This window comes from Solanum lycopersicum, chromosome 10 (genome assembly GCF_036512215.1).
Source record: "Solanum lycopersicum chromosome 10, SLM_r2.1".
NCBI classification, from domain to species: domain Eukaryota; kingdom Viridiplantae; phylum Streptophyta; class Magnoliopsida; order Solanales; family Solanaceae; genus Solanum; species Solanum lycopersicum.
In genome coordinates this window covers 13,985,402-14,002,182 of record NC_090809.1, presented here as the reverse complement: position 1 = coordinate 14,002,182, position 16,781 = coordinate 13,985,402, and the positions used below count along the sequence as shown (strand labels likewise).

The 16,781-nt window shown below is 32.3% G+C and overlaps 1 protein-coding gene across 10 annotated transcripts; it reads right to left on the bottom strand.

Moving 5' to 3' along the window:
- Positions 1 to 207: 207 nt before the first annotated feature.
- LOC101264680 (phospholipase D delta-like) lies at positions 208 to 15,742 on the bottom strand. Of its 10 annotated transcripts, XM_069289737.1 has the most exons (16): positions 15,411 to 15,656; positions 15,169 to 15,299; positions 12,666 to 12,710; positions 11,643 to 11,815; positions 10,122 to 10,184; positions 9,922 to 10,026; positions 5,113 to 6,251; positions 4,857 to 4,973; positions 4,464 to 4,658; positions 3,937 to 4,200; positions 3,778 to 3,846; positions 3,504 to 3,651; positions 2,827 to 2,975; positions 1,398 to 1,565; positions 965 to 1,162; positions 208 to 630 (listed from the first exon to the last, which is right to left on the bottom strand). In XM_069289737.1, exons 7-16 carry the CDS (start codon positions 6,028 to 6,030, stop codon positions 337 to 339), a joined length of 2,520 nt encoding a protein of 839 aa, XP_069145838.1. In that variant the 5' UTR covers positions 6,031 to 6,251; positions 9,922 to 10,026; positions 10,122 to 10,184; positions 11,643 to 11,815; positions 12,666 to 12,710; positions 15,169 to 15,299; positions 15,411 to 15,656; the 3' UTR covers positions 208 to 336. The 10 variants fall into 10 exon arrangements, 1 of the variants encoding a protein (XP_069145838.1); XR_011211856.1 differs by lacking the exons at positions 208 to 630; positions 965 to 1,162; positions 1,398 to 1,565; ... (5 more) ...; positions 4,857 to 4,973; positions 5,113 to 6,251 and adding exons at positions 7,806 to 8,011; positions 8,141 to 8,538 and having other exon boundaries at positions 11,643 to 11,760; positions 15,169 to 15,302; positions 15,411 to 15,742; XR_003248351.2 differs by lacking the exons at positions 208 to 630; positions 965 to 1,162; positions 1,398 to 1,565; ... (5 more) ...; positions 4,857 to 4,973; positions 5,113 to 6,251 and adding exons at positions 7,806 to 8,011; positions 8,141 to 8,535 and having other exon boundaries at positions 11,643 to 11,760; positions 15,169 to 15,302; positions 15,411 to 15,742.
- Between the last annotated feature and the right edge of the window lie 1,039 nt (positions 15,743 to 16,781).

Genomic DNA, 16,781 nt, shown 5'->3' with positions numbered 1-16,781 from the left:
AAACATTATATTTTATGGAAACATTTTCTGCTGTTTAAGAAAGAAGTAAATTTGTACAAATTTGTATCTAAAGTTAATGATAAACAGTCTCTTCATATTTATCATTCAACCAAAATCAATATATAACTTCAATGACTTGTATTTGAAGTTCTCTTTATATATATATATATATATATATATATATATATATATATATATATATATATCTTCCTTGCTTAGCTTCTATTGTAAAAAGTCCAAAAGCACAATGCATTATTTCTATTTTTTGTTTTTAGGCATCCGATATCTGAACCTCACTGGCCTGACTAAGCAGACGCATTTGATAATGTGTGTGTGTTAAGTGGTAAGAGCATCGGGAAGATTAGTGGGTGCCCCTAGAATCCTACCACCAACATCAAGGAAGCTTTCAAAGCCAGGCAGATTTGTAACTTCCCCATTTTTGCTAACCTGAATTGGATATTGCATCAAGTGCCCTTTCATCTTCTTGTACTCATCTCCTGAAAATGCATTCCAGTTGTATCTAGCCATCTCATTTACGCGTCTAACACATTCCACAGTCTGAGGCTCCATGAATGTGTTCTCCACTATTCCAAGATGCTCAGACCACAGAGACATTCGATAACCATACACCTGGATGTTTTCATTTCACTTTGTGATTATAGTAATAAAATTTCACTTATATGTTATTGCCACTACGTACGTCTCTTTTAAAAAATATAATAGCATAATTTGTTTCATATTCGTAAACGTGTATAGAATTTAACTCATGCTCATATGAAGCTCTCGTTTCTCATTAGCCCCTTAACATGCTCAGTTACTGTACTTAATAAACAATTAATTCAACTAGTTTAATTAGTCATCCAACTAGTGTAGTACATGTTGTTAGTTCAAAAAATTCATCAACTATAGTGTTCTTTGGATGTGTATGGTATTTGTAATGAAAGAAATAAATTGAATCCCAAACCTGGCCATTTGGATGGCGATCCTTTTTTGCCCATGTGTAATTTGGTTGATAAGCTCCCATAGCAATTTCTGTGTCCCTTGAACCACTCAAAGATCTTTGATTGATATTTGCAGAACCCATCAAGACATATTCATCATCTACTATCATCCCTTTTGAGTGTACATAGATCATAAATCTCCCAAACTTTTGAGCCGATCCCTGTAAAGGCAGGTGTAGTAAAATGTTACAGTTTTTTACCTTCCCAAATGCTCCGATCTTATGCTAGAATTGCTAATTTACAAGGTCATTGTTGATCTCAAGATCCCAAGGATCATAGCAAATAAATAAATAAGAGACATTGTTATTGCTGTATACTTTCTACAAGGATGCTTAATGAAGACTGTTATTATCGACATATATATTAGTAGTCCCTGTAATTTAAGTATGACTGTACCAGTAAACGGTCCTGGATATGTGCACTAGCTTTCTGATTTGCGGGCTTTACTTCACGTTTCCCTAGGCAGTAGAAGTTCAAGTAATCCTGAGGATGGAAATACTGAGAAAGGCATGCTTTTTCAAGAGCCTCTGCCACAATTTTGTACATCATAGACATTGTTTGGCTCTGTAATAATTACAATTCCAGAATAACAATTTTATTAAAACACGCGAAGAAGTTTAATCAGAATTGAATATCAATAGGTAATGTAAATCGTCTAATCTTGGTGACAAGAAAGCAAAGAAAAATTAGGCTTTGTGAGTATATCTTCAGCTCACAAGAGCGTTCATGTTTGATAATGTAGCCTAGTTCATTTACTGATATGCAAACTGTTAAACTCATGGAATTTTTGAAAGATGGCAAAGTTGAGTCAAACATGTAGCGTAAACGCGTCCAGAGAATTTCAGTTTGCATAAGGAATACAACACCTTCTAACAAATCCAAGTTGAAGATGAAATAAGCAAATAACAATGTTTTCTTATTTAATTAAGGAAAACTTTGTGAAAGGTTTCTTATTTAATTAAGGAAAGGTTTGTGTTATTACTTGGTAAATACGAGTTCAATAAAAATTTGTTAAAGAAGATTACGTTGCAGCTGCAAGGGTAGAAACCTAATCCAAGTTGAAGAAGAACATATAAACGGTTGTGGCGAAGACAAAAAGAAGTCCTAATGCTACAAGGTTTTGTTCCAGTGTCAAAGGGTGGAAACAAAGTCCAAAGTTGAGTTCAACAGTTCAACAAGGATTTGTATAGCGGCAAGACAAAGTTGAATCAAACAAGGAGTTGAAGATGCGGCAAAGACAAGTTCAAGTTGAACTAGGAGTTCCACACGAAGTAGGATTTCTAGTTGAAATAGGTTTGAATTCAAGTCCAAATCTATAAATAGGGCGATAGTCTCGCTTATGAAGATTGCGCACTTACAGAGAGAGAAAATTAAAACACTATCAAGAGGTTTGAAAGATTTTGATATTAACTTGGGGAGTGTTGCGAGTTAAGTGAGAAGTTGTAAGATTGTATTTAAGAGTCTTGTTTACAATCTGAGTTTTGTGAGTAGGAGTTGTTCGATAAGTTGAAGAACTTGAAGAACATTGGAAATATAAAACGGGGATTTTATGTCTTTCGGTAGTTAGAAATTAGAGTTTATAATTTCTTAGCTAGGAATTAGAGTTTATAATTCCTTAGGTTATGGAGTTTTGTAATCATTGTATTGTTTGAAGTTTATAAATAAATACAAAGTGTTGTTGAAATTGATTATCGTTAAGTTTCAAACAAACAGAGAAACACGTTGTCTGTACGTGTTCCTTTGAAGAATTTAGGAGGTAGAATTCCAACACAAACAACAGGAAGGAAATTTTTTCATAAAACAAATAAGTCTAGTTCATTCAAACCTGCCAGAAGAGAATTTCTTGCACTGCTTTACTGGTTGGTACACCTTCAGGCCACATTGGAACCACAATGTATGCTGCAAAGGGTTCATTTGCTGCGATTTTTCTCGCAATTTTCAGAGCAATTTCCATGGGGACTAGATTATTAGCTCCTGTTAGAGAGATATAGTACCGAATATTATATATTGCAAATTCATTTTGTCTTGTAAAAGATTCTAAAATGTTCATTTATTTGCATCATAGTTTCCTTCTATATTTTCTCTCATTCAATCATATGCAAATTTTCTATGATTCTTTCCCTAAATAGGAATTTATAAAAATGCAGTAAAAATGTCAAACTGTGGATTGCATTCGAAATTTTTTCTAAAATGAGAGGTCCTTTAATTCTCACATTTATCCCTACACGGGCATACAAAACCTTATCTTGTTACAAGTATATAACAAACTTCCGTCTTGCTTGTGAACAACATTTTTCCAGGTTGGAAAGTAAATGTGACAGACTTATATTGCCGGCTTAGCTCTATCATATAATTTTGCACCTTAATTCAACTTAAACATTCAGCTGTCTATATGCATGATTAATCTTGTTGTAATCAGTAGCAAAAGTAAAAATGAGAAAGGGGACTAAGTTAGACTATCAGCTAGAATTAGTTGAAGTTGAGTTGAGAACACTTGCATACCTGCATTGCGGTGTGATGGCCAGTTATATGAAGATCCAAGAAAATACTGATTCTCGATGTACACAAAGTGCTGGGCAGATCGAATTGCTTTCACATAAGCCAAATGTATGCTTCTTTCTATCTTCAAATTTTTTCCACTGACAAGATTCTGCAAATAGAAACATGTTTCACTTTCACATTCTGACTTGATTTTGCACACAGCATCTACCAGCAAGAACTATCTGAAACTAGTAATATACAGAACTCAGGCTTCCAAAATGTTTAGTTATTATACCTGTGCCTCTGCTTCCTTAATGTCTTTTGGAAATCCTTTTACTGATCCTGAATCAATTGATCTAAATACCTGGAAAGAGTGCGCACAAGAAACGGTTACAATGAACTTTTAATGATTGACAGAGAAGCAACATCACAAAATAAGAAATATGTCTAATACCTGCACATTCCAACTCTCAGGATCTTGTTCATTTGTGACACGGACCGCAAGGTCACCATCTGGCCCAGCGGAAGGCATACGAATTGCTGCTATTCGATCTAACTTAAGCAATGTATCGGACCCTTGTTTGACTTTTCTTAGTTTGAGCCATTTCATAGCCTTGTTAAATCTTTGCTCAAAGTTGGTTAAAACATCATAAGCAGCAGGACCATCAATTTTACAGTGTAGATCATGCCATGGTTCTCTTGGGCCACCTGAAGTAGTCTGTATATATGTAAGAGATACAATGATACATCTACCATACCAGAAGGGTATATGAAAGAAAAGATAATTCAATATCCAGCCAAGAACGTAAAAAATTACTGTGTTTCCCAACGATGGTAAGAACCTTAAACATCGAACCCATAGAATTTAAATCCTAGATCCACCACCTACTGTTCCTTGTAAAATATTTCATATAGAAACATTTAGGTTTCTGAAATACTTTGACGTCTTGAAATTTGAAGATATCCAAGTTAATAGCTTACTGTAAATGTGGGATTATGAACATCATTTCCAAAGACAGTGTCGAGATCGCTAAACAATCTATGCTCGGGAGTATCATAGCGGCCATCACATAGATCCAGGCCACCAACAAAAGCAGTGATTTTCCGTTCATTCTGAGGTGCTTCGGTATCAACAAGCACACATTTCTGATGATGTGTAAAAAGATTTCCAACAATCTGCAGAATGAAGTGATCCTTTGATTAACAGATGAAATCAAGTCATCCTTTGATCAATGGATCCCTTGGATTATGCTTGAAGATAGTAAAACTAGTTGCTTGTTGTAGATGTACAACTTTTTCAAATATTAAATTAGAATTCATCTGCCATATATGTTCCCCTCTCCTTACCCCTAAGAACAAAAATAAAGTATAAACCTGTCTCTTGAGAATACTAAGCTTACTGCTGGCGGAACGAGGACAAAGCACACAGTGTACACTTGAGTGTTTAAAAAACTTCCTCGTCTCTTCATCGTGAGTCTGCATTACACCTTCCTGCATTCGAGCTCATAAGACAATAATAGCAATATTATGATGCTTACCAAAAATGATTATCATAAGAAATCACATCAATGGATAACTTCTCTATAATAAGTAGTACTAACAGTTTTGTATGGTCTACTATATTAATTACCGTTTTGAGGAAGACATCATCATTTGAAGTTTTATCATCCCAAATGAGCAAAATCACACGAACTCCTTCTTGTGACTTGTACTTGAGCAAATCTCCTAGTGTTCTTTCCCCTGCCGAAGGCAAAGGCCTTGTAGGTTCTCTTACTAGCCGTATAGGATGATATACAGACCAACCAACAACATATATTAGATACTTAGCCTCCAACATGGAATGACATATATCTTCCCAGCATTTGTTATGACTAAAAACCTTCCCATCATCTAGCCAAATTTTCGGAAGTGCTGCATCAGGCACATGAGCATCCTGATAAAGAGTAAGATTTCCACCTCTTCGTAGTGGAAAATAGGTATGTGGTACTCCTACACTATTCGTGTCACGTCCAACACCATTTCTATATAGAGGATTCTCCGCCACTGGCTTATATTGGATTGACAGATGCAGTTGAGCACCAGTTTTCAGAGGATCCCCGGAATGTCCAAGAATGGAGAACCAACTATTTATTTCTTTACCTGCAACAATTTTATCAGCTGGTATCTCCACCTTTCCGATCAGTTCAGCTCCTACCCCATCATTATCCTTGACAAAAAACTCAACTTTGTCAACCGTGTGAGCAACTGGTATGCGAACATGCTCATTCCACGATGGATTTTCATCATTGCGAATAACTGTTGTTCGAGCTACTTTTGCTCCACCTATAACAACAGACACGTAAGGATCACTAGTATCTATTATTTTACGAGTTCCTGATTTCCCTGGATCCTTGTTCTTAGCCTTTCGCGTAGATCCAAATGGGCTGAACTTTGAACAACATGCCATGTCCATGTTTGGAAGTGACTTCGCTTCTATAATCTGCACGTCCAGTTCTCCATGAAGGAGTATTGCACCTCCAGGACTATCCATACAAGGTTTTCCAGCCATAGGAACACAATTCCTTGATTTCACAGAGCTAATTAACAACAGAATGCCTTATTTTCCTCCACGAATCATAACCAACTACTATCATAGTTTTGCCAACAATGGCAACCGCGATAACGGAAGAGCTTGTTACCTCACATGATATATAGATCATTCAATTATCACATACGAAGGAAGTCGGTTTCATAATTCTTGCGTGTGTTACACCAAATACATGTCTGCAACTGAAATATGCAAACAAGAAAGTGAACATAGATACTATTAATAACAAATTGCAACAATTTATTCATGAATTATGTGTTTGCTGGATCTAGTTTCGTTAAATCAATTTACAACCATAAATTCCTTATTATTTCAACAAAAGACGATCATGAATATATATATTAATTATTCATTTGCTTGAAAGATGTGTTTATGCCTTAATTTACCTGAAGAATGAGCTTCAGAGGTTAAAAGAAATAATTGAAGGATCCAATGACACATTTTTGAGTTTTTGTTTCTACGAGTAAAGAGATGTATGTAGTCGGACCCGTATTTGGCGGCAAATGCAAAATACTTATCGTTGGGGCTTGTTTATCAAATGCTAATTATACGCTATGCCCTTCTTTTCAAGTATTACTTATAATTATATTACCCTTTCTTATTTTCCTTTATTCGTCAACAAAAAATATCCAATTGAATTATTGAAGTGAAAAAAAAGAGAAGCTTTCACACAATGGGTGCAGGTTGATTTTCATTCATCTCCCCCGTGTATTAGATGAACTTTTATCTATCTATCTATATCTATAGTTTTATACTATCTTTAAAAACATGAACTTTGGAACATAAAAGTTGAATTACTATAATATCTCATATTAAAAATACTCATATTTATTTAATTTATATTAAAATAGATACCTTTATTACACAAAAAGATTGTGACTTTTTTTATTAATTCTTACTTTTTCAAAGTATTATGACTTTTTTCAGTGGTTATGATTTTACAAAAGAATCGTTTTTTATATGATAAGTTATGACTATTTGAAAGGGTTATGACTTTTCGATGAACAGTAACTTTTTCTGAAGGCTGGTGATTTTTCTGATAAGCCACAATAAGTACCTACCTATTCATATTATTATTTGTTAGTTGTAAATACACGGGTTTCCTCTCACTTTTAATCTATAATTTTTTTTAGGTTTTCTACTCTTCTTAAAATATCCAAGTGCTAATTTGCAATAGTTTATTAAGTTCAAAATTCTGTGAAAATGGAGGTACCACATAAGAAAGAGTTGGTGAACAAAATGTAACAAATCATTCATCAATTCACAATTATATTTTCCTCTTACGATTTTCATCACACAAATACTTCAATATTATTTATATCAATATAGAAAATTAGCCTTTTAATTAACCTACTTATTTTATTTATTAAAAAATATTAATTTCCTACGAATAGTCACAACAATATCTACCTTCATGTTTCTTCGTTCATAAATCATAACCATCCACTCCTTATAAATTTTTGGCTATTTCTTTACTGTGACAATTTGAGATTATTTAAAATTTTCATAAATGATTGATTCATCATCAATCCATTGATATATTTCGCCAAAGTTCTTAGCATTGGAATTTAAGAAGAGAACAAAGAAATGTCCAATTATCTATGAACTTGATTCACACAGAAAACTTCTATATGTAGTGTGCGGAGATTTTCATTTCTTTTTCTTGTTTTGTTTCTTTGATTAATTACTTTTGTATTTTCATTCGTGATAAAAGTTAGCAATTAGTGTTCACAGAATGAGTGAACAATGATGAATACACATATTATAGATTATTTTTTAAATAATATAAAGGCGAAATGGTCTGGTAGATCTTGTACTTGTATGCGTTTGTATTGTGAATCCTTCTACTAAATAATTTACTGAGTAAATCTTTCAACTCAATCAAACGAATATTTTCAAACCCCTCTTATCGTGTGTAGTTCACTCGCCTTGAATTGATAACCTGTCGCATAAATTAATTACATGTCATAATTATATTTATTATTTGTTTTTAAAAATTATTAAACAAAGTTTTATCAAATAAATTATAAAATAATAAATTTTAAATTTATTAAATTTTGAGACTCCATACCTCTGCTTCAACAGTGTAACATCTAAATCCACCAGCGAAAGTCGTCGCTGCCACACTTTTCTTGCAGGCAAGACTAGCAGGTCTCCATCTCCGTTGCAATCCTCACTATTTTTCTTTCCTCTTTCTTCAACCTCCACAAAATTAGTAACCCTAAGTCGAAACACCACCGACGGCCTCTGTGAGCCACCAGGGGCCGCCTCTCTTCTCCATCCTCTCCGTCGTACCAACAAACCATCTCTCCGCCTTTCGTTCGGGTGAAAAAAGATCAGTGTCGCCTCTCTCTCTTACTCCAGTTTAAAACACTAGACTCCGACGATCACCACCATAATATCAACTTCGCTTTATCCCTTCAGTAATAACAACTTGAAATGTGACGATAAAGAGGTGTTCATATCCTGCTAAAGGTGATAATAAGTGTATAGAAGAAGGAAAAAGGGGTTGGGGCAGGAACGGGGATGGCGGCTGGATTTGAAGGAAAAGGAAGAATTTTTCTAAAATTTACTTTTTTTTTAATTTATCATTTTAATTTTTAGTTTTTTTTAATTGAATATTTAATTTTAAAATATTTTTAAATTTAAATCTGAATTTCACTTGCCTTCACATGTGTGTAGTTACACTCTTTTGCCAACTCAACATCTTAATGCCACATAAGTCTAGTCAATAGTCACTTATTGTATTTTGTTGAGTATAAGTGTTTAGTTGACAAAATGTTAAGTAGAAGGGTTCACAATACAAATTCATACAAGTACAAGGGTCCACCGGACCATTCCGCCTAAAATAAATAAATCAAGTTATGGGAGACACAATAAAAATAAACAAATATGAAAAAAGACACATAATTGGGGTAAAATTCTACATTATTTCTTCTTTTTTTATTCTTTTAACCTCAAATGAGGAGTTTCTCTCTAATTTTGGAACACCAAGGTAAATATAGCTTGAACATATATTTTTGTCTTCCTTCTTCATTGACTATGAATTTTTCAATATATTTTTTTAGAGAAAGTAAAGTGTTGGTGGCAAGAGATTTCAACCAAATTTAACACTAGAGTAAATATATCATCAGCATATATTTTTGTCTTCCTTCTTCGTTGGCTATGAATTGTTCCATATCTTTTATTTTTTTATATGTATTTTGTTTTGACTTTTTTATGTATGAATTCCCTATTATTTGTGTTCATTTTGATATAAGAAAATGATATGTCACAAGATACACCCCTTGGTTGATCACAAAATGATCTTAAATCAAATTAAAGATTCTATAAATAAATAATTTAAATTTTATTCATCAATAAATTTTTTTATTGAAAAAGTTTAATATTCTGTATCATGATACAACTTGTATAGATACTAGATACTCTCATTAGACAACAACTATATGAAATGTATGTTGCAAAAAAAAAATATAGGACTAAAATTCCACAAAGATATGGTAGAAACTTAAAGAAATAAAATATTTTTCACCATAAGTGATGTAGTTCATATATTAAAATTAAATTATGCTACTGATAAATATATATTAAAGAAAAATTTATCAACAAAAATATTTGACATACACTCAGTTCTTTATTTAACCATCAGTCGTGATAATAACATTTCATTATAACAACCTATTTTTTTAGAATTAATTTTTGATGTTTTTTTCTCTCTGTAACATTCTACTTGTAATAGTGTTGATATTTCCGTAGAAGTACACATTCGGTAAAATAACATCTCTTTGATAGCGATACTCAAATATAAATTGAGTAATGATATTTCATCATTGATACACTTTAAAAACTTACTATTGCAATTTGAGTATCGGCCTGAAGTTCCTTTCCCATTTTTGTACGAGTTTCAATAAACATTTCATACTTTGGTGGTTCCTCATTGTTTTCTTTGATTGCACGCTACAAGTTATGTAAAAAGATATTTAAAAACGTATCAATCTATTGGAGGAATACAAATGGATTAAAAGTATATGGCCGAAGATGCTAAGTATTACCAATGTCACACGTACTCTTGCAAAACTAATAGGTCCCATTCGATGTCTCCATTTTGCTTTTTCCTGTTTTGAGAATTCAAAACACACATGGCCTATAATTATATAAAAAGAGATGTTTGAATTGATAACAACGTTAACTGCTTGAATATCAATTTCTCTAGTAAACAAATCTGTTCCATCAAGAAAGAACACAAAATTAAGAAATTTAACAATTAATCAATTTGAAATTTCAGCTGTAAGAACCCCAAAAATAATCAATTTCTTCTAAACACAAAACAAAAATTTCTTCTAAACATAAGCTACTCATCCAAACAAGTTCATTAAAAGAATAAATCCTAGTAGTATAAACAAATTGGCTACTTAATGTACTATCGATGAGTATTACGAATGATTAGCATTATAAACAAAGAATCCCATCAGCTTCCATGTTCCAAGAAGCAAATAAATAATGGAATGCTATTCAAAACCGAAACAAGACGGAAATATAAAAATATTGAAGCATGCTGGAAATGGATCTATTGAACTTTAAACTGTTACAAACTTACTCACTTAGAAGCAAATATGGACAGAAATCTGAAACATCTGAAAATATGAAGCTATGTTCTAGATTAAGAGCAGAACTATGAAGAATTATTATCATATATCATGAGTTGGAACTTGCAACTCGAGAACAAATATTAGACACATCTATTGTGTTGAGGTAGTGACTCCAAAAAAAAAGGAAATAGCCAAGATTTATGCTTATATTTAAACCCCTTTGACGATATTGCAATGTCGAAATCAAATGATATTGCAGATACATTCACAACTAAAAAATGTTAAAAACAATTGAAGCAAAGCATATTAATTCATCTTGAAGATATGCATTGACTCAATCAATCTCCCAAACTAACAAGTAATAACTCCAAAATTTGCATTGAAATGAATACTAGCTGCCACATAGTTCACCAAACTCTTGATCAATTTAAGGATATAAATGAACTAATGCATCTTAGAAGAAACCTGGATCGTGCTCATTAGCAGAAAATACAGTTAAACGAGCAGAAAATACAGACATAATTTGAACGAAAGTCAAAACTCACAACGAGATGCTTCCCCCAGATCGAAGCAATTTTTAGTTAACTGTACTTTTAATATTTATTAGCTCCCTCTCAGTGGCTTAGCAGCCTTGAGTTATTGTTCATTTTTTTGAACTCTGAGGCCCCATTTTCTATTAGTTTTTGCAGTGTAAAGAAATTGTTCAGGTTCAATATTAGAATCTGTATATTTTCATGGAATTCCAAGACCAAAAAAAAACCAAAAAACTTAATCACAAAACCCACAGACATTTTCCTCCTTCCATACACAAATATAGGCAAGAAACCTACTAACTACGCTTGACTACAAATTTTTCTTCTTTTCCTAATTTGAAATTTCAGTTGTAAGAACCCCAAAAGTAATCAATTTCTTCTAAACACAAAATGAACATTCAACCAATTTACTATTTGCAGATCTACAGATTACTAGAAAATCAGTTCTTACCTTCACAAATTGGTTGTACAGATTACTAGAGAATGAAAAGGAATCTCAGCACTTGAGTTCTTCAGCTTCCACTCTTGATTTCTTCCATCCCTACCTCTGTATCTTCAGCTTTTCATCTCTTTAAGTAAAATATACAATCCCTTTAAAGTTCACAGTTGGAGCTTCTTTGTTGCCTTTTTTGAAAAGTTCATAGACACATTGCTCTAAAAAATTACTTAACGAGATGGTGGAATATGAATCATTATAATGAGGCTCAAAAGATCATGATTCATTTCCTACCTATTTTATTAGTTGGAATTTATGGATAAAACAGATACGCGGCTAAATATGGAGGGCAATAGTGCAGTATAGTCAAAGTGAATTTCTGAAGTTTCAAAGATATTAAATACATTCTCACCACATTCTTTTCATATTTTAAATGGCCAAACAACTTGACAGAACTGATATTACTCATGGACAAATGCAGTCAGTAAATAAAATTACAGCAGTAAAATGAAGACACATACTGGAAATTATTCATCAATACTCAGTAGTTAGGAAGTAAAATTACAGCAGTCACTGGAAATGCAACATCTAGTACAAAAGCTCCAGCAACTCATTTGTAGGTTTGAATTCTTTTGGTGCAAACATATTTAGAGGGAAGAAAACTAAACAACTAACTAACTATCTAAATGAAGCCACATATTGGACATTATTGATCAATACTACACAGAAAAACAATACCCTCTATTGCTAAGGGTAGCTATTTTTTAGAAAAAAACATGGATAAAAAACTTCAGGATGAGGAAGCTCAAGAGAATGAAGCACACACCTTAATAATTCACCTTGAGCCTTCAAATAATCAGAATCAGAATCATATGTTATGGGATGATCAGAATTATTGTGAGTTTCGAGTTTCGAGTACCTTGTTACCATTCTTGATTCTAATAAATACATAATAATAACTACAAAATTGTATGACATTGTATGTCATTATTTCAAGGATGAAATATAGTCATTTTACAGTTAAGAGATAAGAAATACCTTGACTTTGATGTCTGCATAATCTTAGTTTCCTCTCAGCAAAACCTGAAATAGCAGAGAAGATTTCATGGTTTAGAAAAAAATTGATCGAAGTGTTCGTATGCAAAAGTATAAAACTACAGAAATAGTATCTTTATACGGGCAACAAGAGATTTTATTTCTTTTAGAGGAAAAACAAAAACTGTAGCATGCTATTTCGGAAGGCTAATGAACAGTGAGACATCTCTTCTTACATTGCAACTTTACTAGGCAACTGCAATGTAATACAAATGTTTTTCAGTACTACCTTAGTACTATTTGAAATAAAAATATTACTAGTTTAAAAATAATTTTATAGAAAACATGCCTTTTACTATATATTCTAGTAGATTGCAGATTCCATGAAGCATTTCTATTAATCGAGATTACATATGATATGCTTGGAACATAAAAAACAGAAATATAATAAAGCATATAAATTTAGTTAATAAGGAAAAACAAAATAAGGAAGTTTCTTTCTAAATAAGAAGACAGTATGCTTAGAACATAAAAAACTAGAAATATATTAAAGCATATGAACTTTTTCAGCCCGTTAGTCATAATTATATCTCCAATCTCAAGGTGGAAAAAGGGGAAGATGACACACATTGATCAAACTACTCCAAATTTACAAAAACATAGAACATGATAAATCATTGTCTACTCCCAAGGCTAAAACATCTTCCTACACTATTATCCAATCATTTTCTGCTTGATTAAGAAAAAATCAGGCTCAAAATGATATCACTATTGACCTGACGACTACTATTATCAGCACCAAACAAATACTGCCGGCTGGAGCAACAACTACACACACAAATCAGAAACCAAATATGAAGAAGGCAAATGAGCTATGAGATAAGCAATGGAAAGTTTGAAAGAAGGAGAACTACAGGCAGAACCGACACACTTTGGGAAGAAACAATCAGGTAAGACACTTAACTCTACTATTTCTACTCATAATAACTATAATGATCTTTTTTTCAGGATCAAACTAATAACCAACAAGAACAAGAAAACCACCTTCACAATTTGATACATCAATAAAGGAAATACATCAACAAATAAAATAAAGGATGATTTGAATAAAGAACAACTAGAAAAAATCGAGGAAAATACAGTCGAGAGGTTCCAGAAGAGAGAAAGAGAGAGAAAAGCCTTAAGTAACAAATAAAATACCTCAACTATCACCAACCAAATATACAATAAAAGAGCAGCAACAAGCCAAAAACAAAAAAAGAGAAAATACATTCATAAGTTGATTCTGCCAATGTTGTGAAAATAAATCGATGTTTAGTAACAGAAGGAAGTTAGCATCTGAGATTTTAAGCAAACAATACAGACGATTCCAAGTGACTTTCATTTTATTGACGAATTGATATGCAAAAGAAGCAAACAATACAGACGATTCAAAATATAAAACAAGGATTACAACTAAGGAAACTTGTACAAAATAAATGAAAACAAGAGGAATTTTAATCACCTAAATGGGCTATCATTATTTGGGAAATACCAACACAAAGAAACTGACTTCTCACTTGACGTGAGGTATCAAAATTAGTGAATCACAAAATTACGAGGGCATAATAAATGAAGGTGCAAATTCAAAAATAGCATGCTCAACCACTGTCCGAACAAGGATAAAAATCTCACAAAACTAAACATGAACTTTAAACTAAAATTATCTCAATATTGGCATTAGCGACAGATACTTTGAAAACCAGAAAAGAAAATATAGAGAATGTCATCTTTAAGTTGATTAAACACAGACTTAAAGAGAAGAACATTTGAAATAAATAGGCAGCCAACTCATGCTAGTAAGAGAATTGCTTTTGTGCCTATGGCCCAAACGACTGAATTAGCTAGGCTGAACGAAAAACTCCAGGAAAATGTAGTCATCAAATACTACGAAATGATTCTAACAACTTCATACTACGAGATGATCCCAAAACATTTCAAAATATTGAACTAAAGTTACTATCTATACTTGAAAATGCACTAGAGAAACAACAAATGACTTCTTCACTCTTCAAGACATATACTCGAAAACAAGAAAATTGTTCCAGCAAATAGAAACAAGACAAAATCATTGTGATTAACAAATGAACAACCAAGATTTAAGGCGAGCACAGTAAAAAAAGCAGTGACCACAGATTAAAACAAACATTATAGCAAGAAAGAGCTTAAACATGGACAAGCAACAGTACCAGCAATCAGAATAAGAACAAGGAAAATCTTAAGCATCTGCAGAAATTAACATGAAAAGCAAAGGATAATCTAATGTTTTTGCTCAAATAAATCCCAACTTTTTTTCATTCCCTAACGGTGAAAAAAGGTTTATATAGGGAGGTTAATATACGAGCTACACTGCAAAAATCAACTGATGAAACTAAAATACAAGTCACACTTCCAAAAATTGCATAAAAACACAAGAATATAAAAACCCTAAAGTTAAAATTTAGAATTTCAAAATGAAATTTCTTACCTGATAAACCCAAATCCAACAAAATCTCTTTGAAATTGTGTTCTTCAATGAGACACTTGAGAGAACAGTGTGACGGAGAGACTAATTAGCTTCAGTTCATCATCATGTCAACAACCCAACAGTATACATTTCTTCTATACACAAAACGAAAAATCAAACACTTCAGCTAACAAGAAGACTGTTTTAGAACTACCACTTCAGCTAAAAATCAAATAAGTTTTGAAAAAGAGAATCGTTCTTACTCTTTAAGGAATCGTTCAACTCTTCAGCTCAGTTCATCAACTCTTCAGCTTGTATCAGAAAAGCGAACTAGTTCTTCAGCTATCTTCACATCTCTTCACCTCAAACCTTTAGTTCTTCAGCCTGTATCGGGACAATGGAACCGGCCAATTCTTCTGCTGAAAAGAGAAATGTGAAAAGGAAAGCTGAAAGAAGAAAGTGAAGTCAATGTTTTATTAATGTTTAACTTTTTTGGCCAATAAAAATGGGAGGGAGAGTTAAAAATATTGGAGGAAATATAATATTTTAGTGAAAATTTTTAAGGCAACACTTATAAAGTGTTGTTTTTTTAATTATAAAAATATGATATTTTAGAAGTGTGGTCATATATGTAAATAGGTGTTGCCAATTATATCATATTTTAACAACACTTATAAAGTGTATCTTATATCATTGAAGAGTACACTTTTGAAGTGTTGCCAAAATTATTGTAGCTAAAAGTTAAAAATTTTGGCTACGCTTTAAAAGTGTTCCCAAAACTACTTTAGGAAACACTTTCCAAGTGTAGTCCAAAATAAGTGTGGTCGTGGGACTAAAATGGTGTAGTGAATAGATGAGCATAACTCCTAACTTTATTTTCTCCATGATGTGTAGTAATTCTCAAGGTTTAATGTAATGTTTATGACACCCTTTGGTATTCCTCATTGTAATACTATAAATAATGGTGTTGAGAATAATGTTGATACACTTGAAGATTTGATGAATACTTTGAAGAATAAGAAATGCTCTCCTCTTTTGTCTCCCTATTTTTATTGCTTTATCTTTTATATTCCCTATCTTATTTTGTCTTAATTTTACAAAACGTTATCACCACGATTGTTCAACTATTGAAGGATTGAAGCAAAGAAAATATAAAGAAGGTATAAATATTTGTGTTTATTTTTCTCTCAAGGTAAATTACTATAGAATTTATTTTATATTTTACTTCTGATTATGCATCATTAATTTTCTTACCAAAAAAAGTGAACTTCTATTGTTCCTCCAGTCTTATATTCTTCTTGTCTTCATCTTAATATATTTTTTTTCTTAGTTTAATAACACATTATCGAAATAAATATTAGTTGGCATAATCGGTTGACCATTTCGGTTCAAATTTGATGCAAAATAATTGAGAATTCATGTGGTTATATGTTGAAGAAAGAAAAGATTCTTCAAGAATTTTCCTGTGTTGCTTGTTCTCATGGTAAAATGATTATTATACCTGTTAAGGTTGGGATTGTATTCCTGAAATTATTTGGAACATATAAAAAGGTGAATATGGGCTCGTTCACCTGCCATGTGGACCGTTCACTATTATGATTTAATAGATGCATCTATGGTATGGTCACATGTGC

What these genes read in the sequence shown, in the direction of transcription:
- LOC101264680 (XM_069289737.1), bottom strand. Translation starts at nt 6,030, where the DNA reads ATGGCTGGAAAACCTTGTATGGATAGTCCTGGAGGTGCAATACTCCTT. An exon ending in CTGAGAGTTGGAATGTGCAG is followed by an intron (nt 3,847 to 3,936) that starts GTATTAGACATA and finishes CACTCTTTCCAG; the next exon opens with GTATTTAGATCAATTGATTC. An exon ending in TTAAGGAAGCAGAGGCACAG is followed by an intron (nt 3,652 to 3,777) that starts GTATAATAACTA and finishes TTCTATTTGCAG; the next exon opens with AATCTTGTCAGTGGAAAAAA.